Consider the following 17202-nt stretch of genomic DNA (forward strand, 5'->3'; position numbering starts at 1 on the left):
GAGGACCCTGCTGTAACTCTCCGACTGGCCTGTTCTCCTTGATGCCTCTTAGACCACAGCCGATCAGGGCTGCCAATTTTTTTTCTGAGTTTGCGCACTTGAGGCGGGACCTCCCAGTTTGAGGAAGGGGCGGTCTGTTAGCTCCCTCGGTACCCCTGGACCACCCCGGGAGAGGAGGAGGGCCCTGGCACATTCCTCCCGAAGGATCCCTGGGCCGCAGCCTCCGCACCACACCCTTGGCCCCGGCCAGGTGTGCGCGCGGGGGGAGCCCGCGGCTGGGGTGAGCGCTTTTACAGCTCGGCTGGTGCTGTTTGTCTGCCTCCCGAGGGCTGGGTCCTCCTTATTCACAGGTGAGTCACACCCCGAGACGCAGGCTCTCTTCCTGTCAGGACTGAGTCAGGTAGAAGAGTCGATAAAACCACCTGACCGAGGACAAGGAAGGCACAGCGGAGTGCAGAGGGAGAACCACCATCACCGGCCGCCAGGCGCCAGGCAGCGACCCCTGCAGCGGTGGACGGCGCGCCGGCCCGGCCATGCCCGCGCTCTGGCTCAGCTGCTGCCTCTGCGTCTTGCTCCTGCCCGCCGCCCGGGCCACCTTCAGGAGGGAAGGTGAGTCGGTTCCAGGAGGAAACCTCGCAGTCCTGGGCTGCGAACTGGCCTTTCTGTGCAGACGGCGAGGCTGAATGCACCTCGGAAGATGCCCACTTTGCTCAGAACCCCTCTGAGCTCCCTCCTCCTCCCTGCCACCCCCATCTGGGCTTCTCCAGAGATGGGTTTTCAATAAGACTAACGCTACTATTTAAAGCTGTCTGACTTAAAAACAACCCAACAGGTGCGCCAAACCAGGGGTCTCCTTGCTTTAAGCATGTTCCTCGATTGCTTTTTTGACCAAGGGGTCCCTGTGCAATTAGTAATACGTTGGTGCATCAACGCTTTTCTCATTGTGTGTTTTTATTGTTGGGATTTTGGTGCGAGTGTTTTCTGTGACGGAGCACCACAAAGTTTGAAAATGAACCTCTTCCGTAACCCTCCTGAAATTCCCGCTTCCCCTTTGGGATGGAAAATGCGCCTTTTGAGTCTTCAAGATGCCTCACTTTTGATTAACGTTACCTTTTATAGTATTTTCACATAGCAGTCATCCATCAGGAGTTTATTTGGCACACACGCCATCGATCATTGGATCTTATCTGGGGCTCCCAGTGGCTGTCATGTCCTGAGAAGTTCAGCTGATATAAACAAAACTTTCAGGCAGCCTAGCAACCACTTACTGTACCCACGTATCAGCTATGACAACACATAACGGGTGTTTTCCTTGTCACCTAGTCTTACCACTGATACTTGACTGGGTAATTACCATGAGTTTTCATGTTTATATTGCTTCCTGCACCTGATGGCATTCCAGCAATCATTTCAATGGGGCTGAGAGGCATTTTCACACGTGTGCATGAATGAACATGAGGCGATGTTCAGTGCACGTGGGATCATCTTAGATATTCCATTTGTTATTGTGCCGTCTGGGCGATGCTGGCCTGAAGGGATGTGAACAGCAGGGATATTTTAGTGTGTGTTTAAATGCGCTGATACGGTCCTTTTTCTTTTTTTTCTAAAATAGTTTTGGGACTAACTTCCAACCCATCATTACGACTATCATTTAAAAAACTATGGAAATGATCATGCAGGTTCAGTTCCCTCAGAGTTAGGACAAGTAGTCTTAAGCTAGTGGAAAAAAACATTGTAAAAGTAAGCATAGTCTCTGAATATTGGGATATACAAAAACTTTTTATAGATTATCTGCTAGAATCTGGTGGCTTAAAAAATGAGAAAATGGAAGTGGATTTGCACAGAGCCACAGAGGCAGCTGTTGGCAGAGACGGAACTGGAACTTGATTCAGGGTTCTGAGACTGGAACTTTTGGGGCCACATTACGAAAGTAATAAGGAAACAAGGTACATATTTACATAATGGGTAATTATTGAAGCAATTCTCCCCTTGGCTATGGTTGAGTCTGTGTGCGTGTGTGTGTGCGTGTGTGTGTGTGTGTGTGAGTGTGTGTTAGCATTAGATAGTAGAAACAAATGTGTGGGATCTTATCGATTGTTTAATGAAATCAGACTCAAGCAGACAGAGCTTGGACCGTCCCTTCTCAAGGACAGACCCGCTCTGAGCATTCTATGTAGACCGCTGAGTCAGAAGAAGTGCTCAGGCTCGTTTCTAGAACTCCCTCTTCTTTGGGGACGGACTGCTTAGGACATTAGACTCCCTTTCCAAAAGGCATCACCCTGGGGTTCAGTGAGAGTGTGGAAAGTTTGGTGTCCCGGTGGAGCACACCTGCCTGTCCACTCCTGGGATGCTGGAATGCAGTGGCAGTTGGGCTGAAAGTATGGTATTTGCCACCTCCCTAAGCGACCCACATCTGTGCATCCTCTGGGCTGCCCGGAGTCCAAAGCAATGACATTGCCTCTTGGTTGTTCACTCAAAGGCGAAGTTATGGTGTTAGATGTAATCAGCAAGACTTTCAGGGATGGTCTCAGCTAAAGCACACGGTTCAGAGGCGGCCTGACCTGGCTTCAGATTTTATCACATTCACTTACTACTTCCTTATGAGTAACCTCAGCCACTCGGAGTCTGTTTCTTCGCCTGTTAAATGGAGGCAGCAGTGCTGTGCAACCCTGTAGAGCTGCTGAAAGGATGAGAGATTATTGTAAAGTGCTTAAAATGCCTGGAACCTTATTTCTTTTAAAAGTCTAACGCCAACACTATAGGTATAATGAACTCAGATGTCTGGAGGTCAGTAAGGAAGAGGCATACTCCCTTCCAGGAGCTCACAGTTGATGTGAGAGAATGTGTCACGTGGCTCCAATGGTCTGGGTCAGAGTTCACTTGGGGAGGTATGACTGGAGAAGGGGCTAGAAGGAGACTAGAACTGTAGCTAAGAATCTGGTCCCTAAGAGCCTTGCATGCCAGGCTGTGCAGTGAGGATGGTGTTCTGTAGGTAAAAAGGGGTTGCAGATGATTTATAAGCAGGATATAGGCAAGGTCACTCACTCAGAGGCTTACGGGATGGAGTTGTGCTAGGAGAGGCCAGTGAATGGCCATTGCAAGAGTAAAAATGAGACAGGAAACAGGTAACAGAGACAATTGAATCGAAGGTACAATTGAAAGAATTTGGTGATCCACTAAGTGTGTGTGTTAGGAATACCAGTAAGGGAAAATTGTGAGGAATGAGTCCAAGATGGGTCCAAAGAGTCCAAATGGGTCATGTGATTGTTTACACAGTGATACCATTAAAGGAAAGGAGGACTGTGAGAGAAGTATGAGATTTGGGAGCACGGTTGAGCAGTGAAGAGGAGGGATGGAATTCCTAGGGGGACCTGTTGAATTTGATTGAGATAAGAGTAGAGATGTCCAACAGCCCTGGGTAACAGCTAGAACTATGATTTTGAAGTTTAGAAGAAAAGTTTGAAATATACAGTTGGGAGCCCAAAGGTGGAAAGCAAAGCCGTGACAATAGATGAGACACCTGGGAGACAGAAGTGAGAGAAACCTCAACACTTAACAAGGGGATGGAAGAACAATGAAGGAGAATCGGGAGGGATGAGCACTGAGGGGAAAAGAGGTGTGTTTTGTTAGGCAACGAGTTAATAAGAGTTTCGACAATGTGGGAGTAACAACTGGTATTCAGATTAAAAAATATGAACATACAAAGACGAGGACTAAAATACACTGTTGGATTCAGCTATCAGGCAAGTTTTGAAGCAATTGTTCTGGAATAGTGAGCTCAGAATTCAAGATTATTATAGATCACCAATGTGGTTTTTCCCATGGCCTGGTACTGGAAAAGAGGTGCTACGGATAGTGGAAAGGACCCGTGGAAAGGTTTATACTCTCATGGATTCTGTTATTTAAATTGTTTAAGTAGTATCATGCATAAGAGTGCAGGCTCTGGGTTCAAATCCGAGCTTTGGCATTTACCAGTGCTGGGATTTAGCAAGCTACCGCACCTGTTACTCAGGTTCCTCATCTCTAAGATGAGGACTTTGTAGAGCACTTTGCACAGTCCCTCTCAAATACTCACTATGTTTCAGTATTATTGTTATAATTAACCGTCCTGACAGTACTGAAGGACAGTATATATTGCCTTGTGAGTTTTAATGGTGAGGTTTTTGAAGGCTCCTTGAATTAACTCTAAAAAGGTGATGAGGCCCTAGCCGGTTTGGCTCAGAGGTTAGAGCATCAGCCTGCGGACTCAGGGGTCCTGAGTTCGATTCCGGTCAAGGGCACATGCCCGGGTTGCGGGCTCGGTCCCTAGTAGGGGGTGTGCGGGAGGCAGCCAATGTATAATTCCCTCTCATCATTGATGTTTCTCTCTCTCTCTCTTTCTCTCTCTTCCTCTCTGAAATCAATAAAAATATATGTTTTTTTAAAAAGTGATGAGGAACCTTGTGCTTAGGCTGTAATGAGCCCTCAGCTTTACCCAATGAAACAAATGACAAAGAACCTGACAAGGAACCCAAAGCAGATTGAAAGTTCAAGACTAGATTTTATATCATGTCTTCTCCTTGCCTTCTGTCACCACCAGACCTCATCACATATAGACTCAGCAAATCTGTTGCTCTCTGGAATATGACCAAATATAAGATGACCCCGTGTAGGACGGTCTTTCACTTCTTAATAGTTAGATCAACTTAATTATGAAAATAAATATAGATGGCCGCATGTCTCTTTATGTTTTATTTAGGAAATTAGTGACACAAATATATTTAAAGTCACATAATTTATAAACTAATAACTTAGGAGTATTGGTTAGCTCACTCGCATTTCATGAAGTAATTAATTAAAATTCTCTCCATTCATCTTTAGCATTCCCAAAGCCACTTTAGTACAGTTTCTTCTTCACGTTGGACTAGGTGGCTTGAGATACAGCCCTCTTTGAGTCTGTTATTGGTGCTGTCATCAGAAAGTACCCCATTTTAAAAACATTTAACCATCATCCTGCCTGGCCGAAGTGGCTCAGTTGTTTGAGCATCGTGCTATGCACCTAAAGGTTGCCGGTTCGATTCCCAGTCAGGGCACATACCTGGGTTGTGGGTTCAGTCCCCAGTATGGGCATGTACAGGAGGCAATGAATTGATGTTTCTTCTCTCTCTCTCTCCTCCCCTTCCTCCTTCTCCCTTCCTTTCTCTAAGCATGCCCTTAGGTGAGGGTTAAAAAAAAATCCTTAAGTGTACATTTGTTCGATAGCTTGGCCTCTTTCTCACTGATAGGTGTCCAAAACATTCATTGAAGTCATTTCAAATTAATGTGTCTTCCCCAAACGATACTTTAGTTTTTTTAAAAAATCCTCTTTGAGAGATTGTGAAAAGACTTAAATGTGACCTATTTAAGAGATTGTGAAAAGACTTAAATGTGACCTATTTTCCCCCTGAGAGAGAAAAAAAATTGAAAAATAAAAATTTTTACCTTATATTCAAGTGTGTACAATAAACAGGAGTGTAGAATTCGGTTGGAGTGTAAGTTGGAAATTTCTATACAGCTTAAACTCTGGGTGTCCTGAATTGGGGGAGCAGCCACTGGTTTAGCTCCGCTGGTCTGAGAAGCTGAGGAAGAATGCTGATTTGTGACCAGTGTTCATGGGAAAGTCAGGAGCGTGAAATTAAGGTGTCAATCCTGGGAATATTTGTTCCATGTAAGTTTTTTGTTGTTTTTTTTCCCTGCAAAAAGCTTTATTGCAGCGGTTCTCAACCTGTGGGTCGCGACCCCTTTGGCAGTCGAACGGCCCTTTCACAGGGGTCGCCTAAGACCATCCTGCATATCACATCATGATTAATAACAGTAGCAACATTACAGTTATGAAGTAGCAACGAAAATAATTTTATGGTTGGGTCACAACTGTATTTAAAGGGCCAGAAGGTTGAGAACCACTGCTTTATTGTTTCTATTTGGTCCAATGCATGGGAGAGGGCTTCGAGGTGGTTAAAAGAATGGCTGGGGGTTCAGGGAGAGGCTCAGGCAAAAGGCAGACACCAGGGGAGGCAGAGGGGCCCCTCAAAGGCCTCCGCGCTCCACAGGCTCCTAGTGGTGCTGGAGGCTGAGCCTTTCCTAGAGCCACTCGCCCGCCCAGCCTGGGGCCGCAGCCTGCGGAGGGAGCCAGGTGTGGCCCGTCTTCTTGATGAGCTTCCCCTCCTCACCCGGAAGTGGCTCTGCAGGAAGTCAGAGCTGAGCGTCTGCGGGGGCAGAACCAGGGCCTGCAGGTCCACGGGGCCTGGTCAGGTTCCTCCCCAAGGCCAGGAGGCCTCCCTGGCGCCCCGAGTTCTGAGTTCTGCCCACTAATCTGGGGAGGCCTCAGCGCGTCCTGGGGGAGAGTGCGGCCACCGGGCTGGGTTTGCAACTTTAAGAGACACTTTGAACCCTCCTGCTGCTTCTCCGCCATCTCTCCCAGAGAGAGGTAGGTGTGGGCGACCCGCAGGGGGAGGGGGGCCAGGCGGTTGACCGCAGCCTCCACGTTGGTGAGATAATTCTGACGGATCTGGGAGCTCATGGTTGTTCAGCGATAAGGGGTTAAGGTAGAAAAGAAGCCGGTGTGTTGGCTGGTCCCGGAGGTGGTGCTGAAGGTGGTGACTGGATAAGACGCAGGAGGGTGGCCGGAGGCTGGGAGAAGGGGCGTCCCTGGGTCTGTTCGTCCAAACACTGTTGAAGCAAGAGGCAGATCTGGGACCGCCGAGGGCACTACCCCCATTTAAGTTTCTTAGTGGCTCAACTGTACGGCTTTGTCCCCCCGCCCCCTTCCCCACCACCCCTTCCCCACCCCTAGGGAAACTTGCCAGGACAAGACTTGAATCATCCATTACCAATCTATAGGAGCCCCATAGATTCTGGAATACTCTAACTTAGTCACAAATTAGACCTAGTGGATTACTGAATCATTACTGGGCTGTGTTCTAATATAACCCCTGGGTACATGATGTAATATTTGCATCATATCCAAAGCCGAAAGCTAAATCTTTTCTGTGTCTGTGGGTGACGGTATGTCTGTGTATGTGCCTTCCCAACAAACGGGTGCTTCTTATGTCACAATTTTGAAAGAGGAAAAAAACGGTTCTTCCTCCAACACTGATCAGTAGAAGGGCCTGAGTCCTCCCTTCTGCGTATTGGAAGACAGGTGGAGTTCAGGTGAGCAAAGGCTATAAGTATATCTATATGTATAGATATACATACATTAATTTCACCCCCTGGGCATCTTCAGGCTTCTGGGCCAGTGATTTTTCAAACTTTTTTTAAATTTCATGGCACACATAAACTAATTACTGAAATTCTAGGGCACACCAAAAAACATATTTTTTGCCGATCTGACAGAAAAATAGATATAATTTTGATTAATTCAAAATTTACGTTTAAAGGACAGCAATAAGCTTTTCAGTGTTTTATCAGTCATTTTTCTTCAATGATTGTGGACATTTTGAATCTATTGATGCGTATTTGTGTCCAGAGGTATAAGTTTTGGAGTCTTTCTGGGTCATGTCTGTTTACGGCTAGAACATTGACACCGTAATCTTTATGCATGCTTACTGCTGTTTCAAATTACTACCCATTTTGCTTTTGGTAAAAGGAGATCCCTAATGTTTAAAGATCGTTTCTCATCTCAAACAGACTGGTCCACTTTGCAAGCAGTGGTTCCAACAGCGACCCAAGCTTCTGCTCTGGCCTCGTCGAGGGGGTTGGGCATGGTAGGAGGTGATCTTCACTCACTGAGATCCGTGGAGACGGGGAGGCAGTCACAGTCAACTGGGCATGGGGCGTGACAGTGGGGAGGTAGCACATTTGTCTGACTGAGACACGGGACACATGGCTTCCACTCCCTGGGGAAGGCTTCATGGTCCAACCTCTCCTTGGAATATTTGTTACTTCTGGTTATGGATCTAAAAATGGTTGGGCTCCTGAAAGGCCATTTAATTCATTTTCTGACTTTAAGCAGTACATTTTTAATTTATTGTTCTTAAAAGGGTTTATTTTCGGAAAAGAATCATTAAGGAAGATGTGATAAATGCACTCCACACATATTTTCTCAACAATGTAAATGTACATGAATGACCACTGCTTTTTTGGTCGAAACTGGAAACGATAGTGGTGTATAGTTAGCACACACACACCTAAATATGTGTGTCTTTGTGAAGAGATGTGGTGATAGCAAAAGAATAAAAATAAATCTATGGCTAATCTCCATGTATAAAAATATATTGTTTATAAAAGCAATGAAGGGTTTAAAGATGGAGAATTATTGGGTAACTTTCTTTAAGGAGCCAACAAAACACAAATTTAGGTGATTGAAATACCACATGTAATGTATACTCCAAAACTTCCTTTTAAGCTTTTCTTTATTCACTAGAGGCCTGGTGCATGAAATTGGTGCACGAAATTTGTGCACGGGTAGGTTCCCTCGGCCTGGCTGGCAGTCAGGGCCAATCAGGGCCTTCCAGCTGCCGGCCCGGGGCTTCATTCATTTTGTGCTGCCACCTGGTGGTCAGCGCACGTCATAGAGAGCAATCGAACTCCCGGTCTCTCACTTGAACTCCTGAGGGGACACTTTGCATATTAGTCTTTTATATGTATAGATATGCCTCCTGCACAATTGCTTTCCTTTTGGTCCTCATTTCGGTGTCACTTCTACCTGTCCTGGACTCTCTAATTTTCATTATTTCAGTTGCTTTGTAAAGGGGTACCTGACACCTTTTGCTGGGCCAGGTAGAAAATGTTTCTTAAGTAGGCTTCTTAAAAATCACAATCAAATGTGATTTCTGTATTGGAATGCTTTTCTTCAGAGATCAGCTGTTCTCAGCCTGTGGGTTGCGACCCTTTCACAGGGGTCGCCTAAGACCATTGGAAAACACATATATAATTACATATTGTTTTTGTGATTGATCACTATGCTTTAATTATGTTCAATTTGTAACAATGAAATTGGGGGTCACCACAACATGAGGAACTGTATTAAAGGGTTACGGCATTAGGAAGGTTGAGAACCACTGTTATAGATGAACTCGGGGAAATACAGAAATTGCTATTTATGTGGTCAGAGATGCATGGGGTTACATGTAGGTGGGTGAATACCTACACATGGAATCCTTACCATGAACACAAACTGAGTCTCGTACTATAGCTGACACCTGCTGTCTTGGAGTGAAGCCTTAAAGGTGCAGGTGTGAGAGAAGGAAGGCTCTTCTGTGTCTCATGTCCTACTCTTCTCTTCCCTTTCCCGTTGAGCTCAGCCTGAGCCCTCAGCCTCCTCCTCTGCCCTCAACTCCTTTGCTAGGCAGACAAAAATCAGTGTCCCCAACCTCTCTGTCTCCGGCAGCCAGTGTTTCCCTTTCCCCACTGGCTGCCGGAACCCTGGTGGGGAGTTAGGGGAAGACATCTCCAGGTGTGGTCTCCTGGTGTCATCGTCACTAGGCTGCGTTCTCTAAGTCCACCTGTGCCTTTTCCAAGTCTGGGTTGTCATACAAAGTGCTATAAACTCGGTGAAAATAGGCGACTCCTTTTAAGCCATAATCCGTCAAAAGAAAAATGTGGTGATCTGAGTTTCCTTGACTCTCGGTAACTTTAGACTATTCAGAGCTGGAAAGCTTGGCCCACATTTTATCATTCAAAGTGACCCGTATGATTAGAGCCCTGACCTCTGTTGTCCCTCTTCTCAGGGCACTTCCTGTTGGCAGCCTTCCTCACCCTGCTTGGGCATCGATGGGTCCTGGGAACAAAAGGATCAGGCAGGATGTGGCACTGGCGGCTCTGGCTGCGTTGTTGGGAAGGCAGCGGTGAAAACTGCGGGAGAGAAAACTGAATTCAGTCAAAAATTCCTAGTGAGGTTTGTGCCAGTTCCATTTCCTTATTCTGATTAGAAGACATATTGTGACAAACCTTAAAAAGATAAAACTAAAGCAAACAGTCACACATTAAACCTAAAATTCAGGATCAGTTTCAATAAAGAACTGTTCAGATGTTGTTTTAAATATTCACCCAAACTGAGAACCATTTTAAACCGTGGAAAGAAAAATCTCACACAGGGAGGTTTTAAAACTAGACAGTGCTTAGGAGCATTTTCATCAGCACATGGAAGTGTAATATCATAAAAATACTCATCTTGTCATCTTGAGTATTTAGAGACTTTGATTTTGTAAATTTTTACTTTATTTAAATTTTTCAATTACAGTTGACATATACTAGTAATGTTATATTCATGTCAGGTGTAATGAATATTTAAGGACACTTTCAGTCATTGCTTTCGTTCTGAAAATAGGCATTTGTCATCTTTTAAAAAGTGAACTCTATTCTCAACTTTAATTTTACTCACAATTTTCAATCGAGCTATTTACATGGAGGTGACAGTTGCTATGTTTGAGCATAAAAGCGTTGTCAGTTTGCATGAGGCCAGTTCTTTGACTGCAGGAAAGGGGATGACATTCCATAAGATAAATTAATGTTTAATTGTTAGTGTAACTTCTTTGAACAAACAAAACAGAAAGGGTGGTTAAGATTGTTAGTTCCAACTCACCTCTCCTCACAATGATGCTTTTCTTTACAAAGCAAGAATTTAAAGAAGCAGAGGGAGTAAAGAGATAAAATGAAGTGTAAGTGAAATGAATGGGAGAGGGAGAGATGTCTCCGTGGGAAGTGTTATGGGAAATCAGGCTGGGAAAGTATATAGGCTTAGAACACGGACATCTTTGTAGGCAATGCTAAGGAATTCTGGTCTTTACCCTAGATGTAAAGGGAAGGCATCATGGAGTTTTAAGCAGAGCGGTAGTGGTAAAATGTCTACTTTGAAAAGGTTTAGTGACTACTGAGTGGATGGAGGCAAGAGAAGCTGCAGGGAATGCCGTTAGAAAGCTGTGGCAGGCAAGGGATGATTGGGTTTGGTCTAGAGCAGTCACAGTGGAGGTGCACTTGGATGGACTTGGGCTAGTTAGTGGTTCGTATCAATAAAATGAGGTGGTGACTAGCATCTGGGCAGGTAAGAAAGATAGAGAACCTATAAGGATAGCTTCCAGCTTTCTGACTTGAGGCCTGACAACCGTGAGTTTGCTTTTAAATGTGTTTTGTGTAACGAGCTTTTGAGATAACCAGTTGGGAATGCAAAGCGGTTGGCTGAGCATGAGGGTCTCAAGTTGAGAATGAAGTCTGGGCCAGGGAAGAATCTTGGCATGGCAACACCTGTGACGGTTACCGAAGGCCTCGGCTTGGGTGAGAGATTCTAGAGTGAGGAGTCACGGAGGTTCAGGGCTGAGCCTTGGGGAACATAACATTTAGAGTTGGAGGGCCGGACTATAGTTAAAAACTTGTGGGGGGGGTGGGAGGGGGGGCAGGTCAGAAGCCAAGAAGAAATCTGACAGTATATGATGTCATGATATTTAAGGGAAGAGTCTCAAAAAAGGAGAGAACAAGGCTCAGTGTCCCAGAAAGGGAATGAGGGGCACAAAATGCTAGAAAGGAAACAGGGCACACACCTCCCCTCTAAATAAGGAAGAGAATTTGAATGTCATATCTACATGGTTTCTACATGGACTCATCCATTACAGGTAACTGGTTTGATACCCTTGCTGCTGTTTAACTGCATCAGTATAAGTGCGCACTAAGCAGCTGAAATGGAAGCGAGAGCAGCAAAGCTCTACGTAATAGCAATCAGGACACACCGTCAAGTTCAAACATGACACTCAGATTCCTAGCTCATGAGCTAGTCCCACACACCAGCCAAGTACATTACCTGTCAAGGCTGCCAGATCTCTGCAAACTGATCTCATGGTCTCCAGCCTGCCTCATGGCCTTGCCCTGCCTCCCGTGCAGCCCTCGGCTCGCTGCCCTTTGAGACGACAGGCAGAAGGTCTTTGCAGCTCCAAGCTCACAGGGCACAGATGCGCAGGCAGTCCTGGCACAGAAATCGTTCCTGTGGTGTAAGCAGCTACCTGGAAGAACATCCCACACTCCTCCTACCTCAGAGTACCATGTTCCTCTGACAAGTCTTCCTGTTCCCGTTTCACTGTGGATTTTGTTGTTGTTGAAACATTAGCTTTTTACACTGAATGCCATATATGTAACCTATATATTGTGTTGAGAAATTTTCATATTGGGTTCCTGGACTCCTGGGAGATTTCTGCATGTTCGAGTTCTTGTTCAGCATTTTTTAAGAGTCAGACTTCCTTCCTTTCTTCTTTCCTCCTTCTATTCATATTTCCATCTGCCCTTCTATCCATCCATCCAATAATCACTGTCCCAAGCTCCTTGTTAGGTACTGTTTGTGGGGACACAAACGTGTGAAATGCTAAAGGGGAAGTAAGTCATGGACACCAATAGTGATGGCCTGGGAGAGAAAGCGGTAAATGCTGGGAGAGAGGTGGAGATGAAGTCCTGTGGGCATTCAGAGCAGGGAGAAGCTGTTGAAGGGTTCTTAGCAGGGACCCTACACGATCTGATTTATGCTCTTTAAACAGATCTCTCTGGTTGTCCTGTGGGTTTAAGGAGAGTGGAAGAGGGTAGAGCCCCAGGCAAAGGAAGCAGCAACCAGGGCCTGGTGCTGGCAAGGAAGAGCTTGGTGCATCCCAGATTCCTGTGAGGCTCTGTGTGTTGGAGCCCAGTGAACAAGAGAGGGAATCAGGAATGAGATCAAGTTGCAGAGCTCAGCGGAGCCACATCCTCAGGGTTTGGAAAGAAGTTTGCATTTTTAGTTTTGTTGTCACTGTGGGAGCACTAAAAACGCGGTGATTCCCTAAATTGCATGAAGATGGCAATGAGATCACCTGGGTGAATAGCAGAGCGTGTGTTTTAAGTGTAGAACAAAAGAAAGAGGATCTGCTTAACACAAACGATGCGGTGTATGCCAAATTGTGAAGATTTCTCGTAATTGTTTGCAGCATTTCCTATGGAAAATTTAAAATGAGGTTTGGATGAACTGCAGCCATCGATGCTGAGTATTCCAGGGCCTGGCCCCAAGCACAACCCGAGGAAATATTTTCCGTTTCCTTCCATTCTCCTAAGGATACAGCTTGGAAACAGCCTTTGCCCCCGCGCTTCCTGCCCCGACCTGTTGGAGCTGTGTTGGAAAGAGGGCGGTGGCATGAAGGGAGCCCGAGGGGTTCCGCACACCTTGCTCCTTGCTGGCGCAGGGTTTCCAGCTCCCTGGATCTGCGTCTGGGGATGCGATGGGGGTGGTGGGGGGCGGATCAGCCTGTGTCTGGCTGCCTGGCGGGCTTTGCTAAGAAGCACCTTGGGGGTCAGGTGCTATGATAGTTATTATCATAATAAATACTTAAGTGCCGAAGAGGGAGCATACAGCTTAGTCAGACACAATGACCACCCACGCTTTACTAGACTGAAAAAATATGTGCAAATCTGAGTAAGATGACTCGGTTTTACATGTGTTTATGGAGGGCTCTGGGTAAACTTGGAGAGAACCCCGGCCAACAGAGACAAGGATTTCTGGGCATTGGAGTGAGGGGACAAAGAGAGGACGGGACAAAACCTTGAAGAGAGGTCCCTAGTTTGGAAAGAGCGCAGTACAAACGAAGAGACGAATAAGAGAAATGGATGGGACCTGGCGCCTATGATAGAGTCAGGGAGAGAGGGGGCAGGGCCTGCCTGTCTTGATTCCTAGAGCCTATGAGGCTTCAGGTCGGTTCAGGGTCCCAGTCTGATTTGTTTCTGTATTTTCTGGTGCAATGATACCTTAAGGCCAGGCCCCAGATCCATGGTGAAATGAGGAAAACGTGGATGATGTGATGGGTGTTTGACAAAACCCAATAGATATTAAGTAAATATATACAGAATATCATATTTGACAAAATAAACCCTTGGCAACTCCCCTTTTTGAAATCTTGCTTCTTCACGAAGTTCCAGTGTCTAAGCTCTCAGTGTTAGGCATGAGGCGATGTTTATTAAATGAATGAAATAGGTGTATAGCTCATTGACCAAGGAGAGAAGAAGGAAGGGGGAAAAGGAATAAGAATCAGTAAAACAAAATCGATTAATGAGGCGCTTTGGTGAGGAAGGGGCTTTATCAGGGGGGGACAAAGAAAATCTGCAACATGACAGGCAAATAGTTTGCTGCCTTTGTTATGTAAATAAGCCATGATCATTTATAATAAAAAACCCTGGTGCTCATTAGATAAATGGACAAAGATCACGAACACACCACTATCAAAATAGAAATAAAATAGGAAACCAGCACAGGGCACTTTTCAACCCTTCCTTCCTTACGCACCTTTCCCACTCCCTAATTTTTATTTCCCTTCACTGTTTTCTGTAGCTGTCCCTAACAAATATCACTCTCAGGATTCTCTCTGTATTTCTTATTTATTTTCTTTCCCTCCAACTTGCATGAGAACTCCAGGAGGGCTGGAACATCTATTGGTTTTGTATACCTCGTTCCCCTTGTGCCTAGAACAGGGCCTGGCATATAGTAGATGATTAATATCTATTTGTTGAGTGAATGGAAGAATGAATGGACTGTTGATAAAGGGGAACGTCCAAGACCTTTATCTTTACACTTCCATCACTTGCTTTTGTATCAAGGCTCCCTGATGGAAACTAGAGAACATAGTCAAGAAATTTGCTGCTGGCCCAGAATTTGGAAAAATATCAAGTACCTTACAAAATGAAAATGAGAAAATTCTGGGCATAAAGGTGAACAAGACAAAACATAGAGGAAGGGAAGTATACTAAAATAATTTTTAGAATTTCCTCTTGTTTGAAATGTAGTCTAGTCTTGTATTTAGGTCTATTAATCTAAATAAGTCATTGTATTATAAGTTATCAAAAAAATGCTATTTTCTAGATGGGGCTTCTGTGGAGAAAAGCATCCCCTCCAGGGACGGGGAAGAGAGTGTCTGCTAAATGTCGGTATTTGTATTTTTTCGGCACAGCCAGACATGTGGGAACACGTGGGGTCCTTTGAATGGTAGCAACACATCTAGGAATTTCCTGAAGTTTAAGAAAACATTCATTCATTTGTTCATTGAAAAGCATGAAACACAGACACTACAAATACAGACACTGAGCCAGATACCAGGGCTTCATTTTTCCTTTTCTACAGCATGAGAGTGCTTTCGGCCTGTTTGAAGAGCAGAATCAAGTGAAGATATTTGCCCCGCTTCTTTTCAAAAAAAAATTAAAAAAAAAAATTTCTGTCAATATTTAAAAATCAGTACATTTCAGACATAAAGCGAAATTTCTCTCTTCTTTAAGAACGTAAGCGGAAATGCTCTCTACAGGGGGCATCGTTTCTGTGTGACAGGATTGGGGTGGGGCGGGGGGATGTACAGCTTCTCCCTTTAGCCCTTTCAGCAGAAACCCCTCTGCTCCCTGTCGCCTTTTTCCTAGCCTGGCAGTGCCCTTTGGCAACCAGTGGTGTGCCCATGGTAGTGGCTGGGCAGAAATTGGTCGCAGAATAAGACAGACCAGGCACAAGCTGTATGAGGCCCATTCTGTTCAGCTCAGTTGCAGAAATAATCTGAAATTGGAAGCATAAAGATTTTTTTCTCAGTAGTAAGATTGAGTAATAATGGGTGTTTGGGAAGTTCGTCTAAATTTGGGAGATGATTTGAGAGAGGCCATGTTGCAAATGCATCAGTGACAAAAGGGGTCATTCCATGCAAAAGGGCAAACTCCCTCCCCTCATTCTCTGGGTGTGAGTGTTCGGAAGACTCAATATTGAGCTAAGTGCAGTGCAGCTAAGTGTTGAGCTCAGTGTGGTTTGGTGTAACTTCAGAGTCCTGCAGACAAGGATGGAGAGAATGTCTTCATGGGATTACCTCGTAATGCAGACACAGGAGGCCAATGCACTCCCCGGACATGAGGCCCATAGGTTCTTTTACTCCAGCCAGCATGACCTTGGGGTTTGACGGAAACCCATGTGACAGAGAGGAGGATAGATTGACAATAGGTTTGTAACCTAATGGGCAAGTTCCAGAGTGGAGATGCTGGTTGGAGACCTCCCTTGCTGGAACTGTAATGCAGCTCTAAGGATGACTGTGACTTTAAAGGAAGAACATAGTTCTTTCAGAATAGAGCTTGGCCAGAAAGAGAGGGAGGTGGTAAAATAATAATAATAATAATAATAATAATAATAATAATGACAAGGTTGTCTATTTTTTAAATATTGTTCTAAATTAAATATATCATGAGCTGTCTTTATGAAGTTAACTATCACCAGCAAAAAGTTTGTTCTGAATAAGAAAGGCACAATGAAAAGTTTGTAATTATATTGAGACTCCTCGCCAAAGGCATCCAGGGCATAGAGGGCATTGGCTGCCTGTGACCCAGCTGAGTAACCACACAAGGATCGTTGGCTGGTGAATGTAGCTCTTGTACGTGCCTGACAATGTACTCGGTAGAAATTTCACAGCACATGACAGCTGTGTGGCACATCTGTTCGAGATCCAAAACATCAGTTACACAAGCATTCACTGGGAAAGATTCGCCTTGGCACCAGCTCTGTGAAAAGCCCTGGGAGTTTGACTTGAATGCAAACTTAATAGGCTGTAAGTTTAATGAAATGTTAGGCTACAACCATGGAATTGTAATACCTGGTCTTGTTGGAAGCAGAGCTGTTCAAACCACACTCGACGTACTGTAATAAATCTGGTCATTTAAACAGACATATTGAAAATTAGAGTTTGTTCTTAGACAGGTAGTCAAGAAGGATCTAGAAATCATCACATGGGAAATGTTGGAGGTCTTGGAGGTGACAGCCTTCCAGCTTAACCTGAAGGAAAAAAGATGGAGGGAGATGCTATAACTACTATCCTATATAATAAAAGACTAATATGCAAATTGACCGAACAGTGGAACGACCGATCACTATGACACGCACTGACAACCAGAGGGCAGATGCTCAATGCAGGAGCTGTCCCCTGGTGGTCAGTGCACTCTCACAGGGAGACCACCACTCAGCTAGAAGCTAGGCTCACGGCTGGTGAGTGCTGCGGTGTTGGCAGGAGCCTCTCCCAGGGAGCAGGCCTAAGCCAGCAGTCGGACATCCCCTGCGGGCTCCAGGACTACAAGAGGGCACAGGCCAGGCTGAGGGACCCCCTGCCCCGAGAGCACATATTTTGTGCACTGGGCCTCTAGCCTTAAGATATTCAAAGGCTTGGCTGATGCAGTGCCTTATAGAACAATGTCTAAAATAAATGTCTGATGAATAGATAAATGAAAAAGAGAGTA

General features: G+C 45.2%; 1 protein-coding gene across 1 annotated transcript in view; it reads left to right on the plus strand.

The window, feature by feature from the left end:
* Window positions 1–406: 406 nt before the first annotated feature.
* Window positions 407–17202, plus strand: part of LAMC2 (laminin subunit gamma 2) — a 56303-nt gene continuing 39507 nt past the window's right edge. The window contains exon 1 of the mRNA XM_014456090.2: window positions 407–609. Within this exon, the coding sequence (XP_014311576.1) occupies window positions 534–609 (76 nt within the window). The 5' untranslated portion in view covers window positions 407–533. The remainder of the gene's footprint in view (window positions 610–17202) is intronic.

The sequence above is a fragment of the Myotis lucifugus genome, unplaced genomic scaffold (assembly GCF_000147115.1).
Source record: "Myotis lucifugus unplaced genomic scaffold, Myoluc2.0 scaffold_54, whole genome shotgun sequence".
NCBI lineage: Eukaryota > Metazoa > Chordata > Mammalia > Chiroptera > Vespertilionidae > Myotis > Myotis lucifugus.